This window comes from Enhydra lutris, unplaced genomic scaffold (assembly GCF_002288905.1).
Source record: "Enhydra lutris kenyoni isolate GAN:26980312 unplaced genomic scaffold, ASM228890v2 scaffoldscaffold19, whole genome shotgun sequence".
Taxonomy (NCBI): Eukaryota; Metazoa; Chordata; class Mammalia; order Carnivora; family Mustelidae; genus Enhydra; species Enhydra lutris.
In genome coordinates, this window is record NW_019154103.1 from 31,248,369 (window position 1) to 31,265,402 (window position 17,034).

General features: G+C 33.9%; 1 protein-coding gene across 1 annotated transcript in view; it reads left to right on the top strand.

The window, feature by feature from the left end:
* The window catches only part of LOC111148291 (FER tyrosine kinase), a 468,603-nt gene that overhangs the window by 43,179 nt on the left and 408,390 nt on the right, over nucleotides 1-17,034 (top strand). Inside the window, exon 3 of the mRNA XM_022504772.1 lies at nucleotides 1,549-1,815. Within this exon, the coding sequence (XP_022360480.1) occupies nucleotides 1,609-1,815 (207 nt within the window). The 5' untranslated portion in view covers nucleotides 1,549-1,608. The remainder of the gene's footprint in view (nucleotides 1-1,548; nucleotides 1,816-17,034) is intronic.

The window sequence follows — 17,034 nt, forward strand, 5'->3', positions numbered from 1 at the left end:
CTCTCTCTGCCTGCCTCTCTGCCTGCTTGTGATCTCTGTCTGTCAAATAAATAAAATCTTTAAAAAAAAAAAATAAATTGGTTTATTTGTCTTATAATTCTTAATATTATATTTTAGATTTTGTTTATTTGTCAGAGAGCGAAAGTGAGAGAGTGGTAGGCAGAGGGAGAAGCAGGCTCCCCACTGAGTAAGGAGCCCGATGCGGGACTCAATCCCTGGACCCTGGGATTACGACCTGAGCCTGAAGGCAGATACTTAACTGACTGAGCCACCCAGGCGTCCCATGTTTGTCTTTTTACTATTGAGTTGTAAGAATTATATATTCCAGATAAAAGTCTCTTATCAGATAAGTATTTGCAAATATTTTCTCCCATTCTCTGCTTTTTTCATTTTCTTAACAATGACTTTTGAAGTACAGAAGTTTTAAATTTTGATTAAATGCAATTTATGTATTTTAATTTTATTGCTTTTGCTTATGGGTTTTATCTAAGAAACCATTTCCTGAGCCATTGTCACAGAGATTTACTATTGTGTTTTCTTCTGAGAGTTTTAAGGTTTCAATTATAGTTTAGTTATAGATATAGTTAATTTTTTGAGTATGGCCTAAGGAAGGCATCTTGCTTCATTCTTTTGCATGTGGAAACCCAGTTGTCCCAGCACCATCAGTTGAAAGACTTTTACCCTTATAGAAAGTCATAAATAGGAGGATTCACATCTGGACCCTCTCTTCTACTCCATTGATCTCTATGTCTGTCTATGTGCCAGTACCACATTGTCTTGATAATTGTAGCTATTCATTTTGAAATCAAGAAGTCTGAGTCTTCCAGCTTTGTTCTTCTTTTTCAAGAATTTTTTTAAGATTAGCTTCTCAATTTCTGTAAAAAAAAAAAAATCCATATGTTAATATGGATTAAGTTCAGTCTGTAGATCAAATTAGAGAAAATTGCTTTCTTAACAATATTAAGTCTTTTGGATCCATTAACATCAATCTTTCTGTTTATTGAGCTCCTCCTTAATTTCTTTCAACAACACTTTGTAGTTTTAAGAGTACAGGTTTTTAATTTATTTTATAAAATTTTTTCCTAAATATTTTAGTCCTTTTGATGTGGTTGTATCTAGAATTGTTTTTTAATTTCATTTTCAGGTTGATCATTGCTAGTATAGAAATACAATTGATTTTTGTATATTGGTCTTGTACTCTGTAATCTAACTAAGCTCATTTATTAAGGCTAATGCTTCTTTTTTATTGCATTCTTTAGGATTTTATATATACAATCTTATGTCCTCTGCAAATATAGTTTCACTTCTTTCTTTTTCAGTTCCCATGGAGATTTTTTCATTTGTCTCATCGTATTGACTAGAACCTCCTTTACAATGTCCAGTAGAAGTAGAGAGAGTGGATATCCTCATCTTGTTTCTGACATTGGGGTGAAAGCATTCAGTTGTAGTGATTTTTTTTTAACCCTAAAAAGAATAGGCCACCACTTTGCTTTGAAGACAAATTTCCTTTTGATTTAAGATCTTTTTCCCTTCTGTTTACATACACAGATATGTGCTGATTAGAAGGCTCACAGTGCAGTGTGGAGGATAAGACAGTGCCTTACAAAAATGGGGTTTGGGAGTGACCTGAAGAATTCACATGATGCTGTGCTAAAATTGCAAGACTGGGAATTACGGTTACTGGAAACAGTGAAGAAATTTATGGCCCTGAGAATAAAAAGTGATAAAGAATATGCATCTACTTTACAGAACCTTTGTAATCAAGTTGATAAAGAAAGCACTGTTCAAATGAATTATGTCAGCAATGTATCCAAGGTAAGGAGAATAATTTCATTATTTATTGTGTATAGCATCATAATTGTGCTTAGGACAAGTAGATAATACTGTTGAAGGAGCGTACCCAAATTAGCATTCTAAAGCAGTGCTTCTAAAATCTTGCTGATTATCAGAATCTCATGGGGGAAAGTTTCAAAAATTATACATTTTTGTGCCCTACCTCCTGTCTGAGTTAGTAGGTCTGAAATTTTTGAATTTTGAAATTAAAAAAATTAATGTTTAGATTATTGTAATGACTTTGGTTTGAGAGCCATTTTTACTAATTTTGTTTATTACCCTATTTCCTTGAGTCTCTTGAGACCTGCTATTTTCTTTTGACACAAACTTTCATTGTAACCCATCTTCTCTGAATTCTGTGACTCATTAGTGTACTGAATCACATGGAATATTTTAACAAATAATGTTCTTTGCTATCATTCATTTTACTAAAATAATAATATACTGATGAGTTAATCACACAAAAAAATTCTTTGAATAAACAGTATGTTTTTTTAACTGTAAGCTTAAAAAAATAAAAAATTTAAAATTAAGTGCCATAAAAATAATTGTTAATTGCTCTTTGATGGCATTAAACATGAAATATTACATACCTTAATAGTTCTTGGATTTCTGCTCTATTTGTTCCCATTGTCTTACTTAAATATCACATTTCATTGTACTTATTCAAAGTTAAGGGAACTCTTCCTTGTTTTACTATGGAAAGTGAAAAAAATTGGTGTGTTTCTTTTACAAACATGTCTTATAAATGATTTGAGTAAATTGTAGAGGAAACTGTTTCCTATGGAACATGTGTGTGGTGTGTATGATCAGGTAAGGATCTGTGATTTCATTGAGAACTCCTTAATGTTAATATCTTTAACTTCCTTTCCTAGGCCACTCACATTCTCCAAAAAGAAATTCTTTAGTCTCTTGTCTGAAGATGGGGGTCACTAGACATAGCAAATAAAAATATAGGACATCAGTTAAATTTTGCATGCAATATTTGGGACACCATACCCGAAGAATTATTTATTGTTTATCTGAAATTCAGATTTATCTTGTTCTGTGTTTGGTTTGACTACACTGTTATGTTACAAGACCTGATAGGGAAAGTAGGTTGAGTGTACTAAGAGTTATACTTTAGTTAATCCTTCTGTTTTTGGTAAGCAGCCTGATGTCTCTTAGTCCAAAGTCCCAGTTTCTTCTGAACTGGGGGAAGAACAGTTGTGTTTATGTGGGCTGAGCAATAGAAATGAGAGTTCTGTCTGCTCCTTATATAGACTTTGAATCAATTCCTCTGTTTCAGTAATGTCTCCTCTTCTTTCATATGGTTTTCTCCAGTTTCTGAGTTTTACAGGAGTGATAGGTCTGACCCTGTAAATTGGCCTTTTCTTTTTTTTTAAATTGAGAAATAATTGACATACATGCATCACTGTATATAAGTTTAAGGTATGCAGTGTGATGGTTTGTAAGGACCTATTCAGCCAGAGCTGCCCCACCCTGGCTGAACTGCCATTTTGTTGTAAAATTTAATTGACTTTGCCCCTCCACCCCAAGGGGAACTTATTTAAAAGCAAGTCCGGGAAACCAGTCCCAGGTAACAAAGTCCAAATACAAGGGTGGGTCAGGCCTTGTGGAGGTATTCAATCAATGGGGGCGCATACTGTCTCCTAGCTACCAAGGAGTATGGGCCCCGCCCTTTGGGCACCTTTTGGGCGCCACTTCTGAACTAGGTGATAGGCTGGTTCAAATGTCTACTAGGGTAAATTGTAATTCAGTTGGTCCCCTAGCATCACTGTGGAGTTATATATATATATATATATATATATATATATATATGTATATATATATATATAAATAAAACACTGTGTGTGTTATAATCTCATTGGCCACCTGTGTGGGGCCAGGCCCAACCACATGGCCTTGCTCTATAAAAGTTAGTCTGGAAAACAGGGAGGGGTCGTCCTCTCTGTAGGGGCGGCCCCGACCGATCTGTTTGACGGTCGGTCTGATTCCTGATGCTTGGTGAGAAATAAAGCTTTCCTTGACCTTTGCTTTGTATCAGTCTTGCTCCTTTAATCACGGACCCATTATTGGGGTGCCCAATTTTTGGGGGACCCAACAGTTTGATTCACACATATTATGAAATGATTACTATAATAGGTATAGTTATCATCCATCATCTCATGTAGATACAATAAAAAGAAAAGAAAAAAATCCTTTTTGTGATGAGAACTCTTAGGATTTCCCTCTTAACTTTTATGTGTATCATACAGCGATGTTAATTATAGCCATCATGTTGTACGTTACACATCTGGTACTTACTGATCTTTTAAGTAGAAATTTGTACCTTTTGATTACCATCTTCCCCTACATGGCCTTTTTTTCTTGACTTACCCTTTGCAGAACATTTATTGTGGAGGCCGAGAAAAACTAAGGCCATCCCACCTCAGGTTTAGCTTTAGCATAAGTACAGCCATCTCAGACCCCTGTGTCCAAGGGCTGAGCTTTCCCCTACTTTACTTTAGTTTCACGAAGCCCCACCCTACTTTAGTTCTAAAGACCCCCACCCTACTTTAGTTCTAAGGACCCCCACCCTACTCTAGGAAGCCTCACCATACTTTAGTTGCAGAGACCCCCACCCTGATTTAGTAACAGGAACCCATAAATACCCCTGCCTTAACTAAGCTCGGGGTCCAAGTCCCTACTCCACTGCATCGAGTATACTTGGGCCCAAGCAAAAGCATGTCACCTTGGGGTCCAAGTCCCTACTCCGCTGTGTTGGGTATACTTGGGTCCAAGCTTAAGCTTGTCGAATAAACCCTTGTGTGATTGCATTGGTGTTGGCTCCTTGGTGGTCTCTCGGACGCGAAAACTCGGGCACAACATTAGGTTTCAACAGTTCTTGAGATGCTAATAAGTTACCATTTACCTACTTTTAATTGTCTTAAGTTTTGTTGACATGTCTTATCTGTGGTTGTCCCCTTTTCTATTTTCTTTGTTATTGTGAATTTATACTTTAACTACATTATATTTTAGTGGTATTTTGGAAAGAAGTGGAGGAATAGCCAGGTGTTCTATTTACCACGTTTAATTGGAATTACACTCTTTAGAAAAGTAAGATAATGAAAGTAACAAGAAATAGGACTAGTAGGTATAGAATATTGAAGATTTATGAGGTCAGGTCAGTGGAGGAATCATCAGTGTAGACACTGAAATGTCAAGTATTTTGGTGAAGGATAGGTGGAGACAAATGCTAAAATAATTAAGGAAGTCAGGAGAGTTTTGGATTGCAAAGAGGGCTAGGGAAAGTGATAAAGTTTGGGAGGGATAGTTTAAGGGGGCAGGATTGCCTTTCAAAGAGGAAGTGTTGAGAGGTGAGTGAACAATGGTTGGAAACCCAAAGAAAAACAAGGAATGTGTCAGCCTTTCCTCTTAATGCTGAAAAGTCGTCATTTATTCTACTTAAAAAAAGTTTAGTATATCAGTTTTTTTCTTTAGGGTGTTGTGTTTTTGGTGTTGCATCTAAAAAAAAAAAACCCCACAGTTGCCTGACCTAAATTTGCAGAGTTTCTCCTATGTTTGCATCTGGAAGTTTTATAGTTCCACTTTACATTTAGGCTTATGATCCATTTTTAGTTAATTTTTTTATAACGGGCAAGGTATGATTAAAGTTTGTTTTTGCAAACAGATATCCACTTGTTCTAGCAGCATTTGTTGAAAAGATTAAACTTTCTTCTTTGCCTCTTTGTCGAAAATCAATTGACTATAATTTGTAAGCCTATCTCTACATACTTTATAATGTCCTTGTGTTTTTGTCTACCCTGACACCGATAACTTTTTATTTTTATTGTTTTATAGTAAGCACAGAGTCAGTAGTGTAATTTTTCTGTTCTTTTTTTTTTTCCTTCTTTCAAAACACTTTTGGCTATTTTAGTTCCTTTGCACTTCCATATGAATTTTATATATTCATTTATTTTAAAATATTTTATTTATTCATGAGAGAGAGAGCAGCAGAGGGAGAGAGAGAGAGGAGAGGCAGAGGGAGAAGCAGATCCCCGAGGATCAAGGAGCCCAATTTGTGACTTGATCCCAGGACCCTGGGATCATGACCTGAGCAGAAGGCAGACACTTAACTGACTGAGCCATCCAGGCGCCCTCATGTGAATTTTAGAATTAGCTTGTTAATTCCTGTTTTAAAAAGGCTACTGGATTGTAATTGGAATGTACTGACTATATAGATAAATTTGGGGAAAATGTATATCTTAACAGTATTGGGTCTTCCAGTCTGTAAATATGGTATGTATTTTCTTTAATTTTTCTGAATAGTCTTACAAGTTTTCAGTATACAGTTCTTTCAGATTTATGTACATTATATATTTTTTGATACTCTTCTGAATAGTATTTTTTTAAAAGGTTTTATTTATTTATTTGACAAAGAGAGATCACAAGTAGGCAGAGAGGCAGGGAGAGAGAGAGGGGGAAGCAGGCTTCCTGCTGAGCAGAAAGCCCGATGCCAGGCTCGATCCCAGGACCCTGAGATCATGACCTGAGCCAAAGGCAGAGGCTTAACCCACTGAGCCACCCAGGTGCCCCTAAATAGTATTTTTAAAAAATTTTAGTTTCTCACTATTCATTTTTATTATGTATACTAATCTCGTAAACTAAACTTTGTGAAACTCGCTTATTTGTAGCTTTTTTGTAGATTCCCTTGGATTTTCTACATGGGTGATTTTGTCTTCTGCGAACAAAGACAATTCCTTTTTCTTTTCCATTTGGATGTCTTTTATTTGCTTTTCTTTCATTTTTGTACTGGTTAGAACCTCTAGCACAAACCCTGGATGGACGTATAGACAATAGATATCCATGTCTTGTTGCTAATATTAGGGGAAACACATTTAGTCTTTCACCATTAAGTATGCTGTTAGCTGTAAGTTTTTTGTAGATATCTTTTATAAACTTGTGGAAGCTTCTATTCTTATTTAGCTGAGAGTTTTTTTCATTTACTGATGTTGGGTTTTGTCAAGTGGTTTATCTTTTTCTGCTTAGATAATTGTATTGTTTTTTTCTTTTCAGTTTGATAATATATTGAAATATGTTCATTGATTTTTAGATATTTCAAATGTTAAAACAATCTTGTATTCCTGGATTAAACCCCACCTAGTTTTATATATTGCCCATTAAAAAAAAAAATCTTTGGATTCAGTTTGCTAAAAAAATTTTTTAAAAAAATTCTCGTCTTAGTTTTACTGAGGTATATTGGTCTGCAGTTGTCTTTTCTTGTAATGTTGTACCAAAACCCTGTTTTGGTATCAGGGTGATGCTGGCCTCATAGGACAAGTCGGGAAGTATTTTCTCTTTAGTTTTCTGGCAATATTTGTGTAGAATTCGTTTTGTTTCTTACTTAGATGTTTGATAGAATTCACCAATGAAATCATCAGGGCCTAAAGTTTACTTTGAGACAAGATTTTTAATTATACATTTAATGTGTAATATAGTGGGCGGTTCAGGTAGTCTTTTTCTTCCTGAGTGAACTTTGGTATGTTGTGCTTTTCAAGGAATTTGTTCACTTTTGTCTACGATATCAAATTTTTTGTTGTTTATTATTTTGCATTATTGTCCTTTGAATACATTTTTCATTCCTGATACTGGCGGTTTTTGTCATCTGTCTTTTTTTCCTCATCAGACACACTAGAGGTTTATCAACTTTACTGATATTATCTGAGAATTACCCTTCGATTTCATTGACTTTCTATTTTCTGTCGCATTGATTTCTCCTATGAAGTCTATTAATTTTTTCCCCCTTAACTGGGGTTTTATTTCCCCTTATTTGCCCTGATTTAATAAGTAGAAACAGATTATTGATTTAAGATCTATCTTCTTTTGTAATATAAGCTTATAGTTTTCTTAATTTTCTCTGAGTACGGTTTTAGCTGAATCCTAGAACTTTTTATATGCTATATATTTTCATTTTCTTTCAGCTCAGGATATGTTTTAACTTTTTTTTTTTTTAATTTCTTTTTGACCCATGTATTCTTTCAAAGTCTCATTCTTAATTTCCAAATATTTGGGGCATTTTTTTCCCCAGAGACATTTCTGCTGTTGATTTTGAACTTAGTTCCATTGTTTTACAAGAGCCTATTTTGTACTGTTAAATTTATGAATACTTGTTTCATGGCCCAAAATATGGTTTGTAACTGTTTCATGTACACTTGATATCCTGTTGTTGTTGGGTGAAGTGTTCTATAAGTGACAGGTCAAGATGGTTGATAGTGGTGTTCAAGTCTTTTATTTCTTTACTCATTTTTGTCTACCTATTCTCTCAATTATTGAAAGATGAGTATTGAAATCTCATTATAATTGTGAATTTGTCTATTTCTCTTTGCAGTTTCATTAGTTTTTACTTCATGTATTGTGAATTTCTGCTATTAGGTACATAAATGCTTAGAATTGTTATGGGTTTTTTTTTGACTAATTAACTTGTGTATTAGGTGACTGATTTTTGAAGATTTTAAAATTCTTATGAATTGACTCATTTTTCATTTATGACATTACCTTCTTTATCCCTCATACAATTATTTACTATGAAATCTACTCTGCTATTAGTAGGACCACTTCAGTTTTCTTTTGGTTAATGTTAGCATATTATGTGTTTTTCATCCTGTTTGCTTGTTATATTTAAAGTGGGTTTCTTGTAGGTAGTGTGTGGTTGGGTCTTGCTTGTTTCCTAATATGACATCACTGCCATTTAATTGGTGTGTTTAGACTGTTTCCATTTAATATGATTTTTTATATGGTCAGGTTTTAATCTATCAGTTTGCTGTTTGTTTTCTCTTTGTTCAGTCTGCTTTTTCTGTGTTCTTATTTTCCTTTTTTCTCTTATTTTGGATTGAGGTTTTTTTATGATTCTGTTTCTACCTACATTGCTGGGTTATCACCTATAATTGTTTATTGTGTTATTTTAGTGGTTGCTTTAGGGTTCATAGGATACATCTTTAACTTACTATACAATTATATTTTAGTCATATATAGAACCTCATCTGTGATAATATACTTGTAATGGTATACTTTCATTTCATCTGCCTATACCTTATGCTATTATTGTTATGCTTTTTAATTCTACTTGTGTTATAAATCCCACAATATATTATTATTATATTGCTGTGAATTGTTGATTATCTTTTGAATAATTTAAATAATAATAACATAAGTCTTTATATTTACCCATTGAGCTACAACTCACAGTACTCTTCATTTCTTTGTAGATCCAGGTTTCTATCTGGCATTATTTTTTTTTTTTCCTGTTTGGACTTCCCTTAACATTTCTTATATTAGAAGTCTGCTGGTAATTTATTTTTTCTGGTTTTGTAAATGTGAAAATGTCTTTAGGTTGTGTTTGTTTTTGAAAAATATTTTTGCTATATACAAATTTCTAGTTGGTGCTTTTTTCTTTTAATATTTCAAAGATGTTTTATTGTTATCTACTTTGTTTCTGATAAAATAACTGTGCCTAATATTTTTTCCTCTGGCTTGCTTAAGATTTTTTTCTTTATCACTGATTTAAAACAATCTGTTTTATGCCTCTGTGTAATTTTCTTTGTATTTCTTGTGCTGGGGGTTTGTTGACCTTCTTTTATCTGTGGACATATAGATATTCTCATCAACTTTAAAAAAATATCAGCCATTATTTTTTCAAAAAATATTTTAGTCCTTCCTGTTTTCTCTCCTTTGGGGACTCCAATTATATACATATTGACTGAAGTTAAACTACATTTTACTGATGCTCTATTTTTCTGTCTTCTCTGTGTTTCATTGTGGTCACTTTCTATTGTTGTGTCTTCCATTTCATTAATTGTATTTTATGTAATGTCTAATCTGTCATTAATTTTATTTAGTCTGTTTTTCATGTCAGACTTCTTTCCTTCTGGTACCCTTTCATAACCCTATCAATGAATTTAATTCTCACTCTCTCCCTGACCTCTCTTTTTCCAGCAATGTCACTTCATCCCTCCTTCCTCTTCTTCCTTTGGCAATACTACTTACTCTCTTGCCACAATTTAAGTTTAAATATGTCTTTGTGGGGCACCTGGGTGGTTCACTTGGTTAAGCGACTGACTCTTGGTTTCGGCTCAGGTCATGATCTCAGGGGTTGTGAGATCCACCCTGTGTTAGGTTCTCCACTCAACAGGGAGTCTGCTTGAAGATTCTCACCCTCTCCCCCTACTCACAGGTGTGTGTGTACTCTCTCTCTTTCTCATAAATAAATAAATCTTTTACAAATATGCCTGTTTGTTCTTATTCCTTTATCTTCTCATACCTGTCGAAACCCAACTCTTCCTTCTGCCCCACACCTGTGCTTTAGGGTAGAGAATTGGAGAGAAGGAATGAGAAACAGAGTAGCTGAGCCATTTCTGTGTTGAAAATGAACAAGTCATAAATAAATGAATTATTTTTAATAGTTCAATTTGAATCTTTTTTTGTATCTTCTATGTATCTACTTAATATTCTTTCCTTGAATGCCTTAAAATGTAGTTAAAGTAACTGTTTTATTCTTCTTGGCTTTTATAATCTTTCTTACTTCTAGGTCAATTTTGATTGACTGATTTTTTTCTCCTCATTTTTCTCTTGCATCTTTATGCTTGGTAATCTCTGATTTGATGCCAGGCATTGTGGGTTTTACTTTTTTAAGTTCTGAATATTTTCATAGTTTAAAAAATATTCTTGAGCTTAGTTTTGGGATTGGTGACAGTTAGTTACTTGGAGATAGTTTGATCTTTTTGGCTTTTACTTTTAACTGACTGAGCCACCCAGGCACCCCTGGCTCTTACTTTTACATTTGTTAAGTACTTGTAGTCTAGGGTGAGTTTATCTCCTCTACTGAGGCAGCATCATTCTCAGTACTTAAACGATGCTCCTGATATGAGGTTTTACATTGTGGTTATTGGGACCTGGCACAGTTCCATGGTCTTGTGTGAGCTGTAGACTGTGTTCCCTTATAATTACTGTGAGTGGGTTATTCCCTTGGTATAGGTTAATTTCCTCACACCCTTGGGCTGATCAGTACTTAGCTAAATGATCAAGGGGAATCTTTGCAGATCTTCTGAGTTTTACTGCTGCTCTCTCCTCTGAACTACTCTGTTCTTGTCCCTTCTCCAGGACAAGATTGTCCCTGGAGAGGGGACAATGTGACTATCTTATTGCTCTGTGCTTTGAACTCAGTCTCTTTAACTTGCAGGTATTACTGAATTTTGTGCGGCTCTTCCTTTTCGGATTTTTTTCTCTATTCAGTGAGCTGAGATAACCTTAGGGCTCAGTTTGATCTGTAGTCTCTCTCAGGGTTTACTGTCCTTCATTGCCTGATGTCCAGTGGTTTGTATGCTGTTGTTTCATATATTTTGTTCACTTTTTGGTAGTTTTATGCAGCTGGATAAAGAAATGCCTGTTTCACTATCTTGAGTGGAATCAGAAGTCTTGTAGCTAGTAGCTTTTATCTCTTTATTTAAAAAAATTAAGATGTACACCTGAGTTTCAAGAGTAAAATAAAGATATCCCTGTACCCTCTACTCTATTCATTGTTAACATTTTGTTTTATATACTCTATAGTTTGCTTTCTCTCTCAATATAATTATATATTACTTTTTTTTCCTGAACAATTTGTGAGTTAGTGGAAGACATCATGTCCTTTCATTCTTAAATATTTATTTAAGTATTTTTTAAGAACATACGTGCAATATAATCAAATTTGGGAAATTTAGCATTATTACCATGCTATTATCAAAAATATGTTCCATATTCGACTTTTGTCATTTGTCCCAATAATGAGCTTTTTTGGCATTTTTTCTTTTTTGCCCTGATTCAAGATCTAATCCAGATTCATTCATTTTGTTTAGTTGTTTTGTCTCTTAGGTTCCATTAATCTAGAACATGAGTGTAAGAAATCATACTTTGTGCTTTGGTAACTTCTTTCTTCTTCTTCTTCTTCCTTTTTCTTTTTTAACTGAAAGTTATTTTGAAGTATGTACATTCTGTCTTTAATCCTGAGGGCATGGTTTTTATATGCTTTTATTTTTCCCTTTTTGTTGTTTGTATTGCTTTTGGTGAAATATTGGGAGATAGAAGCTTTGGTAGCCATCTTTGCTTTCAATTACCTAGACTGTTTCCCTATCATTCTTTGAACACTTCTTTACTTCCTGGCATATTAAGATATCCCAGGCTCATCTTGAATTTTCCTTTCCCAGTTCTGAAATAAACCCTTTCTCTGAGGAATCCTGGTTCCTTCTAGTAGAGAGAATATTTAGATATTCAACCAAGTTACTGTGTATGGAATTTTGTGTCTCACGGTATTTTGCAATCACAAATAATGATGCAACAAATAACTTTGTTACAGATGTATTTTTGTATATTATAAATATCTTCAGGGTAAATTCCTGGAAATGAGATTTCTAGGTCAAAGTATAAATGTGCATGTCGTTTTGTTATGTATTGCCATTGTAATTATGAATTTATTTTATAGATCTTGTACAGTTTTGTATACCCACTATATCTAAGAGTGCCATTTCTACTTAATCTGGGCAACAGAGTACATTGTCAGACTTTTGAAATTTTGTTAGTCTGGTATGTAAAAAATGATTTCTAGTATAATTTTAATTTATACTTCTCTAATTATGAGTGAAAATAAACATCTTTTCATATGTTTAACAGCTATTTTATTTTGAGAAGTTGTAAGGTGAATTTTCTTTGTATTTTTTTATTCATTTAAAATTACACCTGTCAGAAATAAAAGATATTACGATGGTAAAAGAAGAAGTAAAATTGTCTCCATTTGCATATGTTACAATCTTATATATAGACATCCCTAAAGACTTCACCAAAAAACTGTTAGGACTAATAAATTCAGTAAAGTTACAGGATACAAAAAACAGTTGTTATTATATACTAATAATGAACTATCTGAAAAAGAAATAAAAGCAACATCCCAATTTATAATAGCGTCAAAAAAATTCTTAGGAATAATTTCACCAAGGAGGTGAAAGATCTATACACTGAAAAGTTATAAGACATTGGTGAAAGAAATTGAAGAAGACACAAATAAATGGAAAGATATTCTGTGGTAATGGATTGGAAGAATTAATATTGTTAAAATGTTCTTATTCCCCAAGGCCATCTATAGAATCAATGCTGTCCCTATCAAAATTCCAATGGTATTTTCCACACAAATAGAGAAAACAATCCTAAATTTGAATGGAACCACAAAGGCCCTGAGTAGCCAAAGTTATCTTGAATAAGAACCAAGCTGAATGTATCAAATTACTGATTTCAAACTTATTATAAACATTTAACAATCAGAACAGTATGATATAGCTTAAAAACAGACATGTAGACAAATAAAAAGAATTGAGAGCTTGGAAATAAGTCCATGCTGTATATAGTCAACTAATATTTGACAAGAGAGCCAAGAGTAATAGTCTCTTTAATAAATAGTGTTGGGAAACGATATTCATATACAAGAGAATGAAATTGAACCTCTCTCCAAAAGTGCAGGCAGCAAAAGCAAAAATAAAAAGATTCTGCACAGCAGGAAACATTCAGCAAAATGAATAGATAATCTTAGGAATGGGAGAAAATATTTGCCAAATATCTATCTGATAAGGAGCTAATATTCAAAATATTGGGAACTCCTACAACTCAATAGCAAACAAAAACAAAAACAGAAACCACAAAAAAAAATGGTGGAGAATTTGAGTACAGTTTTTCAAGGAACACATAACAAATGGCCAACAGATGCATGAAAAAATAATATCACTAATCATCAAAGGAATGCAAGTCAAAACCACAATGAGATGTTACCTCATAATTATTAGAATGGCTGTTATCAAAGAGAGAAAAGATAACAAGTGTTGGCAAAGCTGTGGAGAAGAGAGAGTTCTTGTATACTGTTGCTGAAAATGAACATTGGTACAGCTACTTTGAAAAACAGTATGGAGATTCCTCCAAAAATTAAAAATAGAACTACCATATGATCCAGCAATCCCACTTCTGGATATATATCTGAAGGAAATGAAATCATTATCGTGAAGAGATACTTGCACTGTTGTGTTCATTGCAGTATTATTTATAATAGTCAAGATATGAAAATAATCTAAACATCCATCAATGGATGAATGGATAAAGAAAATGTGGTTTATATACAGAGTGGAATATTTTTCAGTCACGAAAAGAAGAAAATCCTTCCTTTTGTGACAACAGGGTGGACTTGAGGGCATTATGATAAATAAGTCAACTCATAGAACTAGAGATTGGAATGGTGATTGTCAGAAAATAGGAGGTGGTAGAGGCAGGAGAGAAATGAGATGTTGATCAACAGGGACAAACTTCCAGCTATAAGATGAATAATCTCTGGGGATGTAATATACAGCATGTGACTATATTTCACAGTACAGTATTATATACTTGAAAGTTGTTAAGGGAATAGATCTTAAAAGTGTATCACCACAAGATAAAAAGGACAATCATGTGAGGGGATGGAGGTATTAACTGACTTTACTGTAATAATCACTTTGCAATATATACATGTATCAAATCATTATGTTGTACACTTTAAACTTGCATATGTTTTGTTATTAATATCTCAATAAAGCTGAACAAAAATGAGTAAATATACAATTACATCTGTCAGAATACAGTCAGCTTTCTTCTGAAATAGTGTAGTGATACAGATAATTCTCAGCACAACTTATTGAAGAGAAATATTGGTTTACCTTTTGAACACAAAGTGGACTGAATATTGGCTATATTCCATATACTACATGGGAATTAAAAGTAATGGAAACTGCTTTTTGATGAACCAGCTTTATTATTTAGTAGTCACATAATAAGTATATATTGTAACTAGAAATATGTATAACTAGATTTTCAACTGTATGTATTTTAAGACAGTAATTCTTAAGTCTGACTGTGGAGTCAATTCTGCTATAAAGCCTGCTTTAAAAACATGAATTTGTTCCAGTGCAATGATATATTGGGGAACAATTTGAACATAATCTGATTTTGTATTTGTTCATGCACAAATCTGGAAGAAGTGCTAGGTGAATGCCAAAGACTACCTAGATGAATTGAGCTGCTTAGGAATGCATAAAACTTACACAGGCACACACTTTCATCATTTATTGGCTACCTCTGTTCATCTGTTGGGTTATGAGCCACACCCATCCTGTGGTCTTGCAACTTTCTGTCCAAATTTAGATAACTCTTTCTACTACTTTACAAAAACTCAGAAGTTGCAACCCGTCTGACACCTACTTTTGATAAACAAACCTCAGGTCTTTTCGAGATAAAGTGCCATGTCTTTTTTAGTACTTATGTGTTCTTAACCACTTCATCTATGTAAAACCCTGCAAAGATTTTCTTAGTTTCTGTCTTTTTAAAAAAATGTGTCCCTGATAAATTTTTTGACTGTTGTAATCTAACACTTTTTTTTTTTAAATAAGCTCTGTGATTTTCAGTGTGATTTTGCATAACACAGTGATTATTAAGGACACAAATGTTTTGTACATTAGAGCTTTAAAATACTGATGCCAGCACCCCATTCAGAAACCTATTGGGTCAGAATCACTGGTCATGGGATTCAAGATTTGGTATTTTAAAAAGGCTGCCAGGTGATTCTTATTGCAGGCAGAATTGGGAACCACTAGCCTGGGTAAACCAAGAAGCTTTGAAGGAAACTCAAGGACAGACTCTTTTGAATAGCTAGTACTTTGCACTTGAAATTCAGTCTTTGAAATCCTCAGTTTTAGGGAAATTTAATGACTTGTCTTCTAGATTTCCGTATCTCATAAAGACTCAGAAATTCCAAAAACATTCTTATGAATTCAAACTCTGAATAAAAACTGTTTGTTCAGAGAACCATTTATTTTGAATTATTGTGTGACACAGAAACTATACATTCTTCTTGGAATTTTGTTGTTGTGTTTAAAAAATATTCAAGCAGGAAAGAAAGCAAGTAGTTGGAAGATACAGTCTGTACAGAGAAAACCTATTTTTTTTTAAAAGATTTTATTTATTTATTTGGCAGAGAGAGATCACAAGTAGGCAGAGAGGCAGGCAGAGAGAGGGGGGGAAGCAGCTCCCCACTGAGCAGGGAACCCGATGTGGGGCTTGATCCCAGGACCCTGAGATCATGACCCGAGCCGAAGGCAAAGGCTTAACCCACTGAGCCACCCAGGCGCCCCAGAGAAAACCTATTTATAACAACTATTATTTAGGTATTTTTCAGGTTTGAGTCGTTTTGTTGATTATTTTCAGTGCTTTACTGTAATTATAGCTGCAGTAGTTGTGTGTTCTTTGACTCATTGTCCAGGATAAATACCTTTTGGTATAATGAACTCAGAACTTTAAATTACTACCTGTTTATGGAATACTGATTTACCTCACCACACATCTGCTAGTTCAGAGGTGGAAGCATGATTTGCTTTTCTAAAAGATATAATTTTTCCCTGTATATAGTTTTCATTTTCCAGAATTTGAGTGTAGTGTTTACTTTTTTTTAATATTGGGTATTCATCCAATAACTTGTACTATTTACCTCTATTGGTTTCCTAAGAGTGAAATAGGCATTTTAGGATTCATGTTTAATTATTTTGGAAATCTGTGATGCTCTGTAGTGTATGCAGTGCAGTGTATGGTCTCTTTTTTTTAGGGCGTGGAATGATAGGGGAGCATAAAAGTTCTATAAATGAAATCATTATTCCTTTTTCACTGTGAAATAAGAGATGCATTTATTTCTAGGAATTACTTTTGGTCATAAAACAACAACATAAAATCACATTTAGGGATGTGGAAAATCTTTTGAAAAATACATTTCAGGTAGAAACAGTATTTTATAATGTAATATTTTTTTTATTAACATATAATGTATTATTAGCCCCAGGGGTACAGGTCTTTAAATCACCAGGTTTACACACTTCACAGCACTCACCATAGCACATACCCTCCCCAATGTCCATAACCCCACCACCTTCTCCCTACCCCCTTCCCCCCCAGCAACCCTCAGTTTGTTTGTGAGATTAAGAGTCTCTTATGGTTTGTCTCCCTCCCGATCCCCTCTTGTTTCATTTATTCTTTTCCTACCCCTCAAACCCCCCACATTGCATCTCCTCATATCAGGGAGATCATATGATAGTTGTCTTTCTCCGATTGACTTATTTCGCTCAGCATAATACC